Source organism: Gadus macrocephalus, chromosome 4, assembly GCF_031168955.1.
Source record: "Gadus macrocephalus chromosome 4, ASM3116895v1".
NCBI lineage: Eukaryota > Metazoa > Chordata > Actinopteri > Gadiformes > Gadidae > Gadus > Gadus macrocephalus.
In genome coordinates this window covers 20,956,691-20,975,381 of record NC_082385.1, presented here as the reverse complement: position 1 = coordinate 20,975,381, position 18,691 = coordinate 20,956,691, and the positions used below count along the sequence as shown (strand labels likewise).

The 18,691-nt window shown below is 43.6% G+C and overlaps 1 protein-coding gene across 1 annotated transcript; it reads left to right on the top strand.

The window, feature by feature from the left end:
• Positions 1-9,749: 9,749 nt before the first annotated feature.
• Positions 9,750-11,600, top strand: LOC132455460 (uncharacterized). Its single transcript, XM_060049322.1, has 3 exons — positions 9,750-10,364; positions 10,456-10,541; positions 10,646-11,600. The coding sequence occupies exons 2-3, from the start codon at positions 10,483-10,485 to the stop codon at positions 11,598-11,600; spliced, it is 1,014 nt and encodes a 337-aa protein (XP_059905305.1). The 5' UTR covers positions 9,750-10,364; positions 10,456-10,482.
• The last annotated feature ends 7,091 nt before the right edge of the window (positions 11,601-18,691 follow it).

Below are 18,691 nucleotides of genomic sequence, written 5' to 3'. Positions count from 1 at the left end.
GCTGCTGTTGTGATTTGTCCTACTTAATAAAAGTTTAGCCAATATTTTTGAAATTTGTCGTGTTTATTTACAGGGTAAAGTTGTACAAGTCTACCAAAAGTTGATAGTATTTTAGTTTTTCAGGATGACCACAAGAGCTAGAATTTCTCTCTAAGATAGCCTCAGAATGTACCATTTAATCATTATTTTTTCAAAGGCTTCGCGCCGTGGAAGGGGGAGACCCCCCTTCCACACCATCCCCCGCCTCGGTCGCGTTGCTCCCTCGGCTTTGCGCAGGGGTCTGCTCCCTGCTACTTTTTTTTTCTAGAAAAACCCCTGCTCACTGTGGGACAGAACCCTGGTCTGATCTATGATGTTCTCCTCCAGTACTTCAGTGATGCATCATCATGTCTCCCACTAGCTGACTTTTATGCTACCCTGCCCAGACCCAACGAGAATCCAGGAGCTGCCTCTATCAGAACGGTTGCACTGTTATTTTGTTCCAGCCATGTTTCAGTTAAAAACATAAAATCCAGTTTAGAAGTGGTGATAAAATCATTAACTAAAAATGATTTGTTATTAAGAGACCTAACATTAAGTAGAGCCATCCTGATGGTGTTGTTGATAGGCTTTAAGGTTGTTTTTGGTTTGGAGGCAATAGATATGAGATTTGTGAGGCTAGCAGTGTGTCTAAGTTTGCCTTTGTTTACTCTCTTAGTGGTTACAGCATGAATGCAAAAGTTGCCCTGTTTTGACGTAGGCAACCTTGGGTTCAGCAGATTATGTGAAACTTCCTTTATACTGTGTCTACGGTAGGGTGACCAGACGTCCTCTTTTTCCCGGACATGTCCTCTTTTCGAGACCTAAAAAATGCGTCCGGCAGGGATTCCAAAAACGTCCGGTATTTTGCCTCGTCGCAAAAAAAATAAATAATATTATTGTTATTATTATTATTTATTTTTTTGCCTCGTCGCATATTTGTGTTTCTGGGTCTTTCACATAACCTACTAGTTATTACCATTGTATATGTCTATGGTTATTACGGCCTTCCAAGTTCTGGAAATGGTATCTCCCTTACGTTCCACCTTCTTGCGCGAGCTGACTGTAGAGAGAGTCTGTCATTGGGCGACCGATCTCAGGGTTGCCAGAGCCACGATAATTATCCTCCAAATACGACCATTTTGGGCCTTTGGTACGTTACTTTGCCATTTCCAATCTGGCAACATTGAGCACCTTGCCGCTTCCACTCTGTTTACAACAGCACATTACATCTGCAGCCATGCCTAAACGTAAATGTAAGTTCACGGACGAACTAAAGAAAAAAAAAAAAGTAATTTATTATTTAGAATATTGTATTTGTTATCATTATTGCTTTAATATATGAGGAGGACTGAAAAGTTTCTAATTTTCTTATTTTAATGTGGCCATATAAAGATTTTATTATTTAGAATGTTTTATTTGTTATCATTATTGACACAAAAAAGATTTGTTATACATTTGCACTTTGCAATTTTGTTAAAGTTCAATAAATAGATGTTCATATTGTCATTTCATTTGTGACATTTGTATGCATTCACATGGTCATGGTGCGGCATGCTATCCACTACCCCCCCCCCCCCGCGACGAAGTGTCCTCTTTTTTACAAACTCAAATCTGGTCACCCTAGTCTACGGCTGAACCCTTTTTTGTCTCAGTAATACTCAGGACTACTATCAGTACAGTGGGGGGGGGGGTGGGGCGCCATCCTCTTGGGTGTTATCAGCCTGTGGCCATGACGTGGCGATGCTATCATTGACACGGATGCAAGTTTGATGCCAACATATTCCAGTTTCTTAAATTCAGCTGGAAAATTGCAAAGGGAGGAGACAGTGGAGCTGGAGTTGTTGTTGTGGCTATGGGAGAGATGAGGCTGGAGGTCATCGTCGCTGGGGGAATGCAGAGGAGGGGGGTGGCCGTTCCTCGCCAAGCCAGCATCAGCGATGGGGGAAGGCACAGTGTCGATGGCGTCGGGCGGGCTGTTTTCTCTCTACAAGGTCTGTTGGCTGTCTGCTATCTGTGTGTCAGATAGTGGCAGAGTAGATGTGTGGGGGAGGCTGTAGTAGTGGTTTGAAAAGTGCTGGGTACCATTATGTAAGCTATTCATCCATTCAACGCTGCATTACAATATGCTCTACAGTGTATTGTCAGGTGTTGAAAATCCTATTCGAACAATAAAAGTTGAAAACCACAGTTTGTGTTTTGGCTTGTTTTGCAAAACGGCGTTGGAAACACCAGTGCCGTGTTCCAATACCCATACTTCCATGAGTATTTAGTGTCACGAGTACTTAAAGGAAGTACACCATCTGCACTATCCGTACTCACTTGAGTACGCTAATTTTTCAGATGTGAGTGCTGTTTCAAATCGAGTACTCTGTGGTGCACTTACCGGAAATGACGATCACGACTGCACGACTGCCGTGGCTCCTCCCCCGCAATAAACATCCCGCTTTGAACGGTGAACTCTTTACGCCTAGCAGCTATAAAAACTATAAAAACTACAAAATGACTCTATTAATGCAGGCTATGTGGAAAATGCGCCGACTTTAGCTCAGCCTGGCCCCGCCTTTTCCGCTACGTAGCTAAGATGGCTGCCGTTGAGTACGGGGAGTGTCCTTCGATCCACACTTCACGATTAGCCCGTTTTGAGTACGGCATCCGGGTCCTTGGAGTATACTTCTTTTCGCCGGATCTGAATTGGAATGTACTACGTACTCAAATTTTGGCTAGTAAGTACGGACAGTACGGGTATTGGAACATGGCACTGGGTATTGGCTCGGGATATGTAATACTAATACACACAGGACAAAGAACAGTTTTGGCAATTTAACACTTATCTTGACATCAACAAAGATTACCAGACAAACAATGCCAGACTGTAATGGGGGTACGAAATTAAACGAGGTACTGAGTATCAGCCTTTTGAAGACGAGCAAGGGCTGCTGGTAACATATGTTATGCTGCATAAAAAACCAAACAAACAAGCGCCCAGAGGAGAATTGCATCTGCCAAATCCTGACCACCAGTAAACACTTGCGAAGGACCAATGTAGACTTCACTCGTTACAACATCATAAGCAAATTGCCCGCAAATAAATTCCCCTACAGTTTAGGATAATCACACAGGTTATGCAAGAACATATTTATGTCAGGATAGGCCTACCAGGCTCCAATTCGTCACATATCTCAATCAGACAAAACAACTATAACCACATTGGCATAGCAATCGCACCGTGTGTAGCTGCTATTAGCTGCAATCTATATATACAATGCATACTAGCTGGAGCACCAACCAGAATCAGATCACAATCGCTTAGGACCGTGGGTAACCTTTGGCCAGGTCATCACGAGCAAACAGTACCAGCAGCAAAGTTTACGTAAACCAATTTCTTACCTTATGTGGCCCTCCACAAATGCAGTCTAGATGATGTATCCATATCGTTATCCAGTGTCACAAACATGCTTTTTAAAAGGAAGCAAAAGGACCGGCTATTTTCTGAATAAAAATCTCAATTTTGAAGATTCTTATTCTCTGTCTTGAAACTTCTCCAGTGCGTTCACACAAAACGCGACGGGGCGACAAGATCCCATACAAATTGAACATAGAGACGTGTATCAGGCAAATTATTTTGATTTGTTTTGATTTGTGGCGCCACACTTTCGGCATGCACAGGCGAGCGCGTTCATGAGGATTTGTGGCGCGAAAAATTCGCTCGAGTTGAAATATTTCAACTTTGACACGAATTTTGCGTGATGACAGCCAATCAGCGTTCAACAGCATGGCCACTGAGTGACATGTGTAACGTAACAGCCAATCAGTGTTCAACCGTCAAACTCAGTGCAGTGCAGTCCGGGGTGAACTGCAGCATGAAGGAGAAATTGATTGTTGCCGTTTGCGACTCTCGGAGCTCTATATATAATAGTATATAATATAATTGTATATAATTGTATAGATAATATCATGGCCAAAAGCTCTGTGCGCCTCCTGATGTCTTTGTGCGCGCCTATCACATGATTATAGACTGGACGATTTTGGTTGAGTATGTGGGGATTTTTTCAGTCGCAATTGGTTTGCACATTTTTAAAAGTGGTGGGGACAAAATTTGTATTTGAAATAGTGGGGGGGGGACATGTCCCCCCCACGTAATCTACGCCTATGGGTGCACAGGTGGCCGACGTATGCGACGCTCGCCTCCATGGCGACTGGTTCTTGTTCCGTCTCTGTCCGCACCGTCCGTCCAGACGTATCTCGGGGATCAGGGGTGCACGGGTGGCCGACGCATGCACATCTCGCCTCTCTTGCGACGGGTTCATGGTCGGTCTCTGTCCGCACCGTTTGTCCGGACGCATCTCGGGGCTCAGGGGTGCATGGGTGGCAGGCGTGTTCGTGGACTCTTGAAGGGGCAGGAACCGGTTCTTCAGCGGCAGGGTTAGCATTAGCATTTGGCATTGAGTGAACTTGTTGATACAGTTTGGTATGTTGTTTTGGCTTAGCGCCGACTCTGTGCCTTTGAGACTCAGCTGGAACCGTCTCTCTCTTGTCCAGCTTCGGGAAGGATACAATGTAGCTTTGATCATCTTGTTGTGTATTTGTCTGAGTTAGCTCAGCAAACTCACCCATCGGAACTGTATCCTGGAGGAGTCCTTTGCATTTTTCTAATGCTGCTAGTCTTGTTTCAAATAAAGCCACTGTCTGTCGCAGTTTGGTGCAGTCTGTGCATTTCCCAGTCTCCGTGCCTGAGATATCGGAATACAGAGGCATGTTGGCGATAGGAAAGTCAAAAGGCTTTTGCTGCGGTCTGATCCGGGAGTCATAAAAAGTGCCAAAATGTATTGTTGAATCGAGCGATGGAGAACAACAGAAACAAACTATATATTGTTAAGTATTATGATCATGAAATAAAATAAAATAAAGTAGATCTGAACGATGAATTAAGTAGTTTTTTCCAATGCCTAGCGGAGCTTCGGGAAACATGACCTCTCTCTCTGCTGCCTCTCCCTCCATAAAGAGTAAAGGAGCTAAGCAGCTTCCTTGGGGCACCCCGCAGTGATTGTACTTGCATTCTGGTCAGCTACCATTAAAACACACTCTCTGTGATCTTCCTGATAAATAGCTCTACATCCAAGGAAGTGCCATAGTATTAAAACCATATGTTCTCAGTTTGGAAATCATTATGTCGTGGTCGACGACATCAAATGCTGCACTGAAGTCAATCATGACTGTGCCAACCATATTCTTGATATCAATTTGTGACAGCCAGTCATCAGTTAACTGAGCTAGAGCAGTTGAAGTTGAGTGACCTTGCCTATAAGCATGCTGGGAACACAAGAACAGTTTATTTGTAAAATAATCTTGAATTTGCTTGAAAGCTACTTTTTCCATCAGCTTACTAAGAACTGGAAGTATGCTAATTGGGCGACTGTTTTTACAAGTGAATTATTTATTTTTGTCCTTGGGTAGGGGGGTGACCTTGGCCTCCTTCCAAACCCCAGGACAGACTGTATCTGTTCCAAATTGGCAGATACATGGCATGCCGCAATTCTTAGCAGTTTGCCATCTAGCATGTCCGTCCCGGCAGGTTTATTACATGGCAGTGGTGACAACAACTTCTCAATTTCAGAAATACTCACTGGTACAAAATCTAATAGACAGCTTTTACCCGTCATTATATGATTTCCCATTAAAATGCATGAGGAGGAGCCATCAGAAGGCGTCATGTTTCCTCTCAGATTTTCAACCTTGTTTGTGAAATAATTATTAAAATATGTGGCAATTTCCATCGACCTCTATAAATGAATTTTGACATGTAGTTGATCTGTATGGAAGTAAATCTGTGCCATCGGGTTTTGAAAATATAAACACATTGAATTATAAGCACTGAATATTTATGCATTGAAATAACCTATCTGAATTTTTTTGGCTCTGAATTTAACTCTTTACATTTTCAATATATCATATTCACCTTTATTTTTCAATGTTAAAAAATTCAACGTTAAAAATTTCAACGTTAAAATATTCTACTCAAATATTTTCAACGTCCCAAAATTCAGTCCCCCAAGTCACCATCAAAATTCAATGTACGAAATTCAGCGTTAACATCCGGGGACCCAAGAAAGAACAATCGATCCTAGATGCTAGATCGCGGTCAAACGAGTGGGCGCGTCATTCTCGTTGGATACCTGACTCTCACGCGGGAAGGCAAAACAGATTTAGCCATGTCCAACGGCAACCGCAGCAGTAATGGTACGGAGCCCCCCAAGGGACATGGAGCAAAAAATTATTTTGGTTGAAAAAAAGAAAAAGAAAAAAGCAGAGAGAAAAAAAAATATTTGGTTTGCGAGATATCGCAAACCAACTTCCGGGTAAGAATTTAACTTCCGGGTCAGAGGAAAAACTAACAACCACAACGATGGAGCTTGGGAGATTTATCAACGTTTATTTTGAGCTTGGCCTCAAATATTCGGACATCAAATCAATACTTGCCAGTAGGCACGCCTTCCACATAAGTGAGAGACCTCTGACGAGGATACTGCGAGACAGGGGATACTCTCGCCACAAGGCGTACTCTGACCTGTTGGTCCTGGTGGATTTTATTAGCGACCAACTGCAGTACTCTGGACAGCTTCACGGGTACCGATGGATGTACGCTAAATGCAGGGAGCATGGACTGCGTGTGAGGAAAGAGGATGTGCGGTTGTTGTTGAAAGAGCTCGATCCCAGAGGAGTGTCACGAAGGCTAGCGAGACGTCTCAGACGACGACACTAACTACTAGTGTAGATAATAGATAGTGTACATAATATACAACTAGTATTACTTTTCATACCCTGACATGTTTTATTGTTAATGTTCCTGCAGTCTTCTTCTAAATGTCACATGATGTTGCTGTGGTGTCAAGACAGCTGGTTTTATACAGGTTTCAGGTCATCCTACTTGAACCGGCAGGACGACCGCACCCCCTGCTGTATACAATCAGCTGTCTTGACACCACAGCAACATCATGTGACATTAACAAGAAGACTGCAGGAACTTGTCATGGTATGAAAAGTAATACTAGTCTGATTACAAGGACAATTAAGTCAATTGTTCTTGAACAAGTACAATTATTAATTCATTGTTAAGTTTTTCATCTAGCTAATGTGGCCAGTGAAAAATATGGCCTGAAAATATCAGGAAACAGCACCAAACTTGTTTGGTGCTGTTCCACATACGCGATGGCAATAAAGTTACAGTAATGAAAATTTTTGCAGTCTCAACATAAACATGAATAGCGTGTCTTGTCGTTTTTTAACCCCTCTCTCAGTATTTGAAACTACAGGTTGTAAATGCACATAATTTCAAAATGCTTTTCTGTTGGTAACATGTCAATATTTGTACTGATTGGCCATCAGAAGTTCAGAGTTCGATAGATGCATACATTTTTTTGGTCCCATCATTTTTTCCCATCATCAGGTTTTTTGATGGCCTGATGGTGTGTGTTCCAGGCCTGTGCAGTGTCATCCAACTCATCCTGTTAAAAGCAAGTATATAAAAACAGTAAATACATTAAGGAAGAACTATAAATGCATATCCAGGCCTGTTCGCTTATTTTCTTTTAAGTGGTAGCATTGGTGCCAGCAAGCACAAAAATTCAGTAGCATAAAAATAAAATTTGTAGCACAGTATGATCGAAAACTTGCATAACCTTAACCCTTGCATTTCACTCTAATTACCTTTGAGCATGTCATCTTGGTCTCATTTGAGATTCACAATCAATATTATATCCTTGTGTGCAGTAATAATTGTAGAAAAAATGAATAGGGCTGCACTTATTTAGACAAGAGCCTAACCTGCCAATAGCAACTTTTGCTGATTCAGAATCGTTTCCCCCCATAGAACAATAATATTAATATCTATATCTGCATATTGTTTATCTACACACATAATTATTATAATAATGATAAACATTTCCTTTTAATTAAAACCTAACTTTATACATTGAACACAGCCTATTCAATTAATTAGTATACATATTTCTACAATTTAGGATAAATTAAATAGGTTGTTGTGAATGTTTTTGGAGTAGTTCTTCCATGGCTTATTTCAAAATGTGTCTATAGGCGACTGTTGACTGCTCTCAGCTCTCTGCAGCTGAAGGACAAGATGTGTCCAGCCAAAGTGGCGGGTGGACTCAATAATTTAAGACTACTTTACCCAGTTTGGCGAGTGTTAATTTTGAGCCCTCTAAGCAGTGTTGTGCATCACTTATGGAAGTAAATCTGTGCCATCGGATTTTGAAAATAAAAACCCATTGAATTCCAAGCAATGAATATTTATGCATTGAAATAACGTAACTCAAAATAAAATGTTTGTATTATTGGATATTTTGAATAATTATGAGCTATTGCATGTATAAACCCACACATGCATAATCCCATTCACAAATATATACAAGTTTTAACAATACTTGCTACACTTTTGTAGTTGAAGTTATTTATTTAGTTTAATTGATTATTTGTTTTTTCTTGAAGTGCTATTTTTTTTACATTACATACATTGCACATACTGCACCCCTGAAATCTTCAATATATACGTTATAAAACAGCATAAACAATGTACATGGGGTGAGTAGTGGTGTAAAATAACGTGATTCTGCAGTGGGAGCATTATTTGATAGAGGCAATTGGTCTATCCACATACCAGCCTGTCCTCCTAGAAAATACGACCACATAGGTCGTTTGTACCGCCCCAAATTACGACCCACTGGAGCGTATCAAAATGTAGCGCCTCTAGCGGTCATGCAAATAACGACATTCTGAAGTCTCGGGGCCGCTCGTGGTTGCTCGGGACGCGCCTAGCTAACCCTCTCCCGGTATCACGCCAAGGCGTAAAATAGATACGTCTGTCCACATCGCAAGGCGTGTTCAGGGTCACGCTTTGCCTGACCAAAGCGTCACCCTGAACACGCGTACTTCTCCATTCGAAATGAATGGGGGAATAGCACCAACAGGGGGCGATACGTTCTCCTAGCATTTGGTGAAATTGTTACGTAGCCATATTAATCGTTATTCGCTCGGTGCAAGAAGCTACTTCCGTTCTACTTCCGCTCCCTCGATTGTGATGCTCAGTACTTCCGGCACGATGGCGATGTTTTTCACCAGATGTCTACAAGACCTGCCCAAACTGACCATATCAGGCGTCCACAGACTTGTCCAAAAAGGATGCGTTGCCCCCCGGAGTAAACGGGAAAAGGGGTACAAGATGTACCTCTCGAGTTATGTTGACAATTTTGAAGGTAAGTTCCAAACTGACATCAGAATACGTTCACATTGTGCCATCGCTAGGTAGCTAGCTTGTTTCAGAAAACTAGAGACAAATCGCGCAGTTACTAGTTACTTTTCGAGCATCAGGTTGTTTGATCGACTGTACTGTGTTGAAAAGAAGTCCAGTGTGTTTTGATTCACATTACATGAATGACGTTGAATTCCCACAGTGTCAAATAAAGACCCGGCTGCGGGGAGGGTGACCGTCAGGGCCGTCTGCTATAGGTCCATGCGCAAACATGAGAAGCCTCACGACGTCAGAGTAGGGTGGAATACATGTGTTTAGTTTCAAGATTACATCAGTTCAAGTTCAAGATTCTGGGGTGTTTTTGTGGCTATAGTTGGCGATGTGGATGTAGAACAACAATAATTCATCTCGAGTCTGTTTATTTTACTTAAACCTGAACTATACATGGACACCCCAGAAACCGGTTGTTATTGCTCCTGTTCTTTGGAGCATACGTTTAAGTATGCCTTTTCATGGTGGGAACATTTGTCAGTGTGAGGTAAGAGCTGATTTTGTACCCTCAGTCTAGGCTATCGTAAATCCTCAAGTAAAGACAGAGATTCAATTAGAAAACAGGCTGTGCAGCCTAAATAAATAAAACCCTCTGGCCACAATTGAGGATTTACGGTATACTAACCTGTTCAATTCTGTACTGCTCCTGTTCTTTGGAGTACAAGTTTAAGTAGGCCTTTACATGATGGGTACATTAGTCAGTGAGAGGTAAGAGCTGACTTTGTATCCTCAATCTAGGCCATACTAACCAGTTCAATGCTCTATTAATACTAAACTGTATTATTTAAATAATAATAATTATAATACTAAAATCATGTTTTATCCATAGATCACTTTTGAGGACAGCACTCAGCCACAGATTCAAATAGCTGCGGCTGAGTGTTCTTGTGTGGCTGGAACTGCTCTCTGCAATCACAGTGTTGCACTGCTGTACCAGAGCACGAAATACTCGGCATTGCAACTGAAAGCAGTTCCGCCAGTCCTCAGCTGCACTGAAACTGAGCAGCAGTGGCATAAGCCCCGAAAACTGGTTAGTACTTAAGAACTAAGGCTAATCACAAATTGTTAATGTTATATGGATTTTTGAAATTTGATTGAAACTTTACCCGCTTTCTTGATAGGGTGTGAAACCTGGCAGAGTGAGTAATATGGTATTTGTCTCAACCAAACCAAAGTCGAGACAGTACACAGCTGCTGATGGTGTGAGGTAATATTCATTGTTAAGTACAAATATATTCTGCAGTCATTGTCAGATTGTTTTGTTATAAGAGTTATTGTTTTTTTTTAATTATGATGTAACTGTTTCAAAAGGAGCAAGCGCTACAAAGCAGTGCGGGGGGACTTGCCAGACCCAGATGTCCTGAAGGTCGACGAGGCATACCAGGACTTCATGGCAGACCTTGCACCATTAATCACCACGCTCTCCATAAGTCCTGGTGTCCCCCTCGTCAATTCCACTTTTGGGAGCGTTCAAGATGGAAGCCCTATTTCTTATCAGCACCCTGTGCCAGTGAGTAGGGTCATCATCCACCACCCAGACGCACCCTCTCCACCCCCACTGCCGTTACATGGTCACAGGCTGGACCCAAGCACATGTTCCTTTGTGTGCACTCACCAACAACAATGTAATGCAATGGCGCTTACCATCAATTTCGACATGGCAAGATCCATTGAGAGGGCCACAAGGGAACAGAGTGGTAGCGCAGAATGGCACAGCCTGAGGAAGATGAGGCTCACCTCCTCAAGGTTCCGGGAGGTGTGCCATGTCAGAGGTCACAGCTCTGCTGAGAACCTTGCCGAACGTATCCGCAAAGGTGGGGTTCAGACAGCTCTGATGAAGAGGGGGCTTGCACTGGAGCCAGTAGCTATTCAGGAGTATGCCCACATTAAAAACATCAGCTACTGGCCATCAGGATTTGTCATCCATCCAGATGCTCCCTGGCTCGGTTCTTCTCCAGATGGGGTCGTTTTTGATCCCACGGAGGCACCACCATTTGGGCTGGTGGAGGTGAAGTGTCCTAACGAGAAGAGCTACGTGGACTGCGGGTACCTGCGCATGCAGAATGGCGCCCTCCGTCTGAAGCCAAGCCACAGCTACTACTGGCAGGTGCAAGGCCAGCTGCTTATCACAGGGATGCAGTGGTGTGATTTTGTGGTTTTTGCAGAGGATGATGTTCTTGTGCAAAGAATTTATAAAGATGCTGAGGTTACCAGGGTCATAAGGGAGAGGGGGGATTATTTCTTTTTCTATCATTTCTTAATCTGATCTTTTTTAAATGAATGTTTCATTCAAAGACCATACCTTTCGAACTGATTGAAATGAGAGTGTAAAACTATGTGGATTGTTGATATAGGATCATTGAAAAGGTGTTGTTCAATCTTTCCTTATTAAATTCTACATATTCTAGTGTCATCTACGATGCATCTGGTTTTCATTTCAAGTCCTTTAAAACCCAAAGCTAATGTACATACAGTGGCAAACACAGTGACAGCAAATGCAAAACACAAAATTGGCCTGTCTCAGTTTAAAGCTCACCCACCGCGACAAGGTGCAGACCATTCGGGTAAGAACACGGGACAATACAAACAGACGTAACGCAGCACAACATAAAACATTTACTTTATTTACTAGTTGCCCATGCCTTCACTAAAGGCCCATTCTGGTAGTTGACCAGGAAGCAGGCCACACTGAACAGTTCATCGATGTTCCCACATATAGATAGTGGTATGGCCTTGTCAAACAGTTTGTTCTCTTTTACTCTCCTGATACACCTCTCCACATGCACTCTCAGACGTGCAATCGCCTGTGTCTGTCTAACATCCTCACGACTCATTTGTTGTTTGTTCCTGAGAAATGCAGGCCGGTAAACCTTACAAGGAACAAGGTCGTCCACACGAAACCCTTTGTCCACCATGATTGCCATACCTGGCTTCAACAGCTTCACAATCCCAGACAACTTGAAAATCTCCCGGTCACTCATAGAGCCTGCATACAGTCCAGACACAATGGTGACAGCACCGTGGGGTGCCATGCCAACCATGGCCTTGAATGTGGCATGAGATTTGTAGGTTGAGAAAACCTCACTCTGAAGGAGCAGAGAGGATGGTGTCTGACAAAATATTTCTGTACAATCAAGGACTACCTGTGTATCTGCAAAAGCTGCAAACTCAGGTGGCAGGTGAGCTCTCACTACCTCTGGAGGAACCCAAAGGCGCTTGCTTCCCAGCAGGCAGTACAGGAAGTGGGTCCATGTAGTGATGATACGACCTGCTGTTGTGCGGTGGATGTTGAACCTCTCTGCAAGGTCCCTCAGAGGAAAACCCACTGACAGGTACATCAGGAACAGCAGAAACTCGTCAATGGGTCTCAGTTTCTGTTGAGACATACCAACAAAAACATAAAACATAAAACATAAAACTAAAAACATATCAACAAAAACATACCAACAATAAACCTACCGTTGTCCTGATGCTGGCAGAGGCTGTCTTGGCGCTGGTTGTGCGAATCATTTTGTGGGTCACAGCAGGTTCAATTAGTCTCCAAAATGCCATGAAACTTCTGTAGGAGGCAAACCTGGTGTAAAAGCGCACGTCCTCATCTGATGCAGACAGACGCTCTATTCCAAAACGCTGACGAAGATTGAGATCCTCCACCTGCTGTTGAAGCTCCCTGATCTGACGACGTAGAGCTTCGTTTTCGTCTGACAAATTACTTGCCCTCGCTCCTGTTTGGGGGACGACACAGTAATCATGATCTGGAGCCATTCCAGTCTCCATCTCCGAGTCCGAGTCTGGCTCTGGGGGGGGACTCTCGGCCCGCGGACGCCGTTCCCACACACTCGGTCTGGGCGCAGGTAGCTGGTATCCGTTCCAAGAAAATAAAACTGGTATGGCTCCCTTCTTCACCCTCCTTCGTCCACCGACAGTCACATCAATATCAGTCTGCTTAAAATGTCGACTACAGACCCGGGTGTGCTTGGTCGGCATGAAGTCATCCCTACGGATTTTCTGCTTCCACTCAGCCCGTACCGCAGCGTCAACGGGGAATGAATGGAAGCTAACTGTTTTGTTGTACTTCGATGAACAGGTACACAACGGCACACAGCAATGACGTACAGTGTTTCCCACCTGTTGAAAGCTAAGTCGCTTCCCTTGGATTTTAAAAAGGCTCATTGTGAAACTGAAAAACTAACTAATTCGCTCTCTGGCTGTTTTCGTGGTCGCTGTCAAATCTGGATGTTTAGACCGGAAGACCGGAAGTGCTCAGCATCCTATACAGATCATTTCCGCCAACGGTCGCCATATTGTGCACAGAGCCAATTATCTGAATGGGAAATGCAATATCTTAGGACAGATACACCATTAAACGTGTTTCTAATGACATTTCTAGCGAGAAATGTACATTTTCCTTGCATAATCTTCCGTCAGTGAATGTGTATGATCTTTATTAATCTTTATTATCTGAATGGGAAATGCCATATTTTAGGATCGATTCACCGTTAAACGTGTTTCTAATAACATTTCTAGCGAGAAATATACTTTTTACTTGCATAATCTTCAGTCAGTGATTGTGTCTGATCTTTAGTTTTATAGTTGTTAGGAAGATTTAATCGGCTCGCTCGCATGTTTCAACGACGTCAGGTTGCTAGGGACGCTGCTTTCGCTAAACTAGCAGCTCACGTGTTTCCTGCGTTTGTGTTATTAAACCGTTACTTTATGTAACTTTTAATGATATTGTAATAACCACAGGCGAGGTATTGAGCGAAGTAAGCTTGATAGCAGGTTTATTGGATTCCACAATCGGACAGGCAGGCACAGCTCCACCGGAAAACTACAACAACCAAAACTCCCGCCCGGAAGGAAACCCCCGGAAACCCCCCTCTCAGAAGGCCCGCCCCTTCCTCCCAAACCCTGTGACGCTACAATATCATCTTGTTAGAAACACGTTTATCTGAGAGCCAACCCAGTCGCCAAAAGCATACGTTGACAGTGTACGTTTTCGTGAACACTGGATTACGTCGTATTTCAACATAAAATAGCGTGCTAAGCACACATACACACACACACACACACACACACACGCACGCTAACACGCACACACGCACACACGCACACACACACACACACACACACACACAATGCATTTCGCTGCTAAAACAACAACTTGGGCTGCTTCTAGGACATTTTGGGTGGATTTTTAACGGTTTGCATCTTTGAAGCACCTCCACAAAAACTGAAAATAAATAAATAAATAAAAATAACTGTGCTCCAAAGAACGATATGTAAACCAATGCATTCTGAATGAGAGTGTTTCTCCGATTTTTCCATGCTACACAGAACGAAATGTAAACCCATGCAAATAAAGACTTCATGGTCATAATAATTTAAATATCATTATTCTCACCAGTGTGTAGGGTGGTATTCTATTTTTTTCAACGGGGTTGCATCCAGTCACTTGACCGTCATGGTTGCTATGGTGGTTGCTATCGACCAGCCCCTCTAATCCTTACATGGCTCTAAAAACCACGCGGCAAAGGAGCTGCCGTCCATTGTGTTGTTTTTGTCGTAAACTAGGGTCCGATGGTTAAAAAATAGACAGATATTCCAAGGTATCCTTAAAAGGCAGCTTGGATGTTTTTATTTTCTGCAGTTTAGATTTCTTCTATAACCTATTTTTGAAAGCAAAACACCAAGCTCAATGATTTAACGAGGCAGGGTTATTTGAAACAATTTATTAAATATATATTTGTGAGAGGTCATTCCTTCTCCTGAGTTTGCTTCCTATTTATGTCTAGTGTACAACCCTACTGTCCACAAGCATCCCCCCCCCTCCCCATATGGATTTGGAGAATTGTTGCCACGTCCCAGTGGTGGAGGTATCATATGTATGAAAGAGGGCATTCAATTATACTACAATGATCAATTAGGAGGCCGAAGCCCTAAAGGAAGTGATGCAATAGGTGACTTCAGGTCGACAACATTTAAGTAAGCTGTACTTTGAGGTCTCTTATATATCAAAGGGGGTCTCAGGGACGCATACGCTTCAACCTGTGGCTCCAGCCCTACAGGAAATGACTCAGCAAGTGCTCCATCTCGTTGCACCTGCACCCAGCCGCTCGCTTGCAAGATTTTGGCCTGAAGTTCTTCCCAGACCTACACCGTAGCCATCCATCCTGCATATCTGAGAATCAGGCCTCTCTTTAATAATGACAAAAAGTTATGAGAGAAATACACATTAACTTTTGTCTCATAAGCGGCGTGGTGCCGGCTCCTTTTGACCTTCCACGAGACTAGGGAGCTGTTCTGACTAAGGCTCACACAGTATCCTGTGGTACTGCGTCTATCACTGGTATCAGCCGCCCAGTCTGCATCGCTGTAGGCCTGTATACCTAGCTCCTTACTGTCATCTCTCCTAAAACGTAACCCTTTCTCTGCAGTGCCTTTGAGGTATCTTAGTACGTGCTTCACAATGACCCACTGCTCCTCTGTAGGCTCAGCAAAGTACTGTGATAACCTGCTCACCACAAAACTTAGATCTGGTCTGGTACAAGTAGTTAGGTAGATAAGACTTCCTACTGCCTCCCTGTACAGCCTGACATCTTCCATCTTTACTGCATCCTCAGTATACTCTAGCTTTTGCTCACAGGGTGTCTCTCTGATCCTACAGTCTTGCATATTAAAACGCTGTAGTATCTTGTTAGTATACCTTTTCTGTGACATCTTTATACATCCATCTGCCTGACTGAAATCGATACCCAGAAAATGTTTTAGTTTGCCTAAATCTTTCATTTTAAACTGTTCTGCCAGCATCTCTTTCACCTTTTTCAGTTTCTCTGTATTGCTTGCCGCAATAATCAAGTCATTGACCCATATGATTATGATCACCTTCCCTTCATTTGACTCTTGGGCATAAACACAGTGGTCAGCTAGGTTTTGTGTGAACCCATTCTCAGTTAAACAATTATGTAAAATCCTATTCCAATTGCGTCCAGATTGTTTAAGACCATAAAGTGATTTCTCTAGCTTATACACTATATCCTCTTTCTCTTGATAACCCTCTGGTGGATTGATGTAGATCTCATAGTCTATGGGAGCGTGCAAGTACGTTTTCACGTCCATTTGGTGCAGGAGTAAATTTTCCTGTACCGCTTTCTGTAGCACTACTCTAACACTCGTCAGGTCTGCCGTGGGTGAAAACGTCTCCCCATAGTCTACTCCCATTTTCTGGCTGTAACCCTTGGCCACAAACCGCGCTTTGTATTTGTCTTTTCCGTCTACATCAGTCTTAATAGCGTAAACCCACCTACCCCCCACTGTCTTCTTGCCTATTGGCAGTGCTGTCGGGGTAAAGGTATTGTTCTCGTTTAAGGACTGAATTTCCTCATCCATGGCTTTTACCCATTGCTTTGAGTTAGCTGACCCCATTGCTTCCCCAAATGTCTGTGGAATGCCACACACCGCTCTGCAGCAGTAGTCTACCGTGATATGAACCCCGTGATATGAACACAGTCATCAGTTATGAAGTCACCTAAGTAACTCGGTGTTCTCCTCTCTCTAGCTGGATATCTCCTACTCTCGGGTTCACCACTTGTGGCACTCTCCTGTGTGTGATTATGGTCACTAGACCGTGTTACTGTACCTGGACTATCACCATGAGCACTTCTACTTTGTACACTTGGCTCTGAAGCATTTTCTGTACTCCTACTGATCCCCTGGGTGATCTCTCTAGTCCTGGGTCTCACACTGTCATCGCCATCGCTTGGATCTGGCTTACCTGTCTGTGTCTGTTTTTCCACAGCTGCCCTGCTCACAAACTTCACTAGCCTGTGCTTTTGAACTTTGTTCGTATCTGGATGATACACCAAATACGCCGGGCTGTTCTTGTCGTAACCTACAAAACGCCCCTAGGTCACATCTGGAATCAAGTTTCCCCTTGTCCTGTTTGTAGGTGTAGCATACAGACCCAAACTTTTGCATTTTGGATACATTGGGCTTCTTGTCGGTCAGCAGCTCATAGGGAGTCTGCCCTGTACGCCTGTTATAACACCTGTTGCGTACCATTGCCGCTGTTTGTACTGCATATTGCCATAACTGCTTTGGTAGCGCACTTTCAACAATCATGCACCTACCCATCTCAAAAAGAGTGCGCCAACCCCTCTCTGCTGTTCCGTTTTGGTGCGGGGAATACGGAGCTGACGTTTCCTGTCTTATATTGTTTTTCCTGAGCAGTGCCTGAAAATCACCGCATGTAAACTCTGTTCCGTTGTCGGATCTCAGGCACCTCACTTTCCCGTAAGGGGATATATCTGCTAGGAACTTTTCCGTAGCCTGTAATGCATCACTTTCATTTTTAAGAAAATAAACAAACACTGCGCTTGAGTAATCGTCAGTAAATGACTGCGCATATTTGTAGCCATATATCGACTCTGTGGCAACAGGACCTGCAAGGTCTGTGTGTACCATCTGTAAGGGAGCCTTTGCTCTAGTATCAGGGTCCCTATTTCTGGTTTGGGCAAACTTTCCCTGAATACACACTCTTGTTCAGGCCTACCCATTTTGCCCTTGATCTGCATACCTTCAACAACATTCTGTAACTTAAGAACATCCTCATAATTACAGTGGCCTAATATCTCATGCCATGCTTGTATGTCGTGACATGCATTACACTTATCATTAGACTCAGTTTCAGTATGCAAATAATACATCCTGTCATAAACATGAATGTTAAATCTGGTACCGTCTCTGGTTATCAAGGCGTCTTTACCTTCTTTAAAGACAACTGTAGCCCCACTCGCAGTCGCCGCCTTCACCGAGAAGATGCATTGGGGGTATGACGGTACAAGTAAAGCGTCTCTCAGCGTCGCCTTGTGTCGCTGTCCTCTGCTGTCGATGAGGCAAACCTCAGCATTTCCCCTCCACTGAGCGACCCCGCTGCACCGGGTGCCATCTGCCAGCTCGACCGTGTGCGTCTCTGGCCTGAACGCACAGTCGTAACTTTTAAACATGGTGATGTCTGTGACGATATGAGAGGTAGCCCCCGTGTCCACCATCAGGCCTCTCTCTTGGATGCTGCGTGCCGGCTGTCGCTGGATCCCTCCGTCTCTCTCCTGGAAAATGTAGTCCTCTTCAGCGTCTTCTGAAACTTTACTCACACCATCCTTTTTGACTTTACTGTCCTTGTCCTTACGCCTGCATGTGGCGTCTTTGTGTGTGTCACTTCTGCAAAAACTGCACCATGTCTTCTGTCGACACGCTTTCGCTCTGTGGCCTTTGGTGCCACACTTGAAGCACACCATCTCTGAGTCGTCTTTGTTCCAGCCACGCGCGCTCGTCTTGGTTGGCCGCCATCCGGTTTTC

Coding starts and splice junctions, on each gene's coding strand:
- LOC132455460 (XM_060049322.1), top strand. CDS start 10,483: ATGGTATTTGTCTCAACCAAACCAAAGTCGAGACAGTACACAGCTGCT. Junction 10,542..10,645: donor ACAGCTGCTGATGGTGTGAG/GTAATATTCATT, acceptor CTGTTTCAAAAG/GAGCAAGCGCTACAAAGCAG.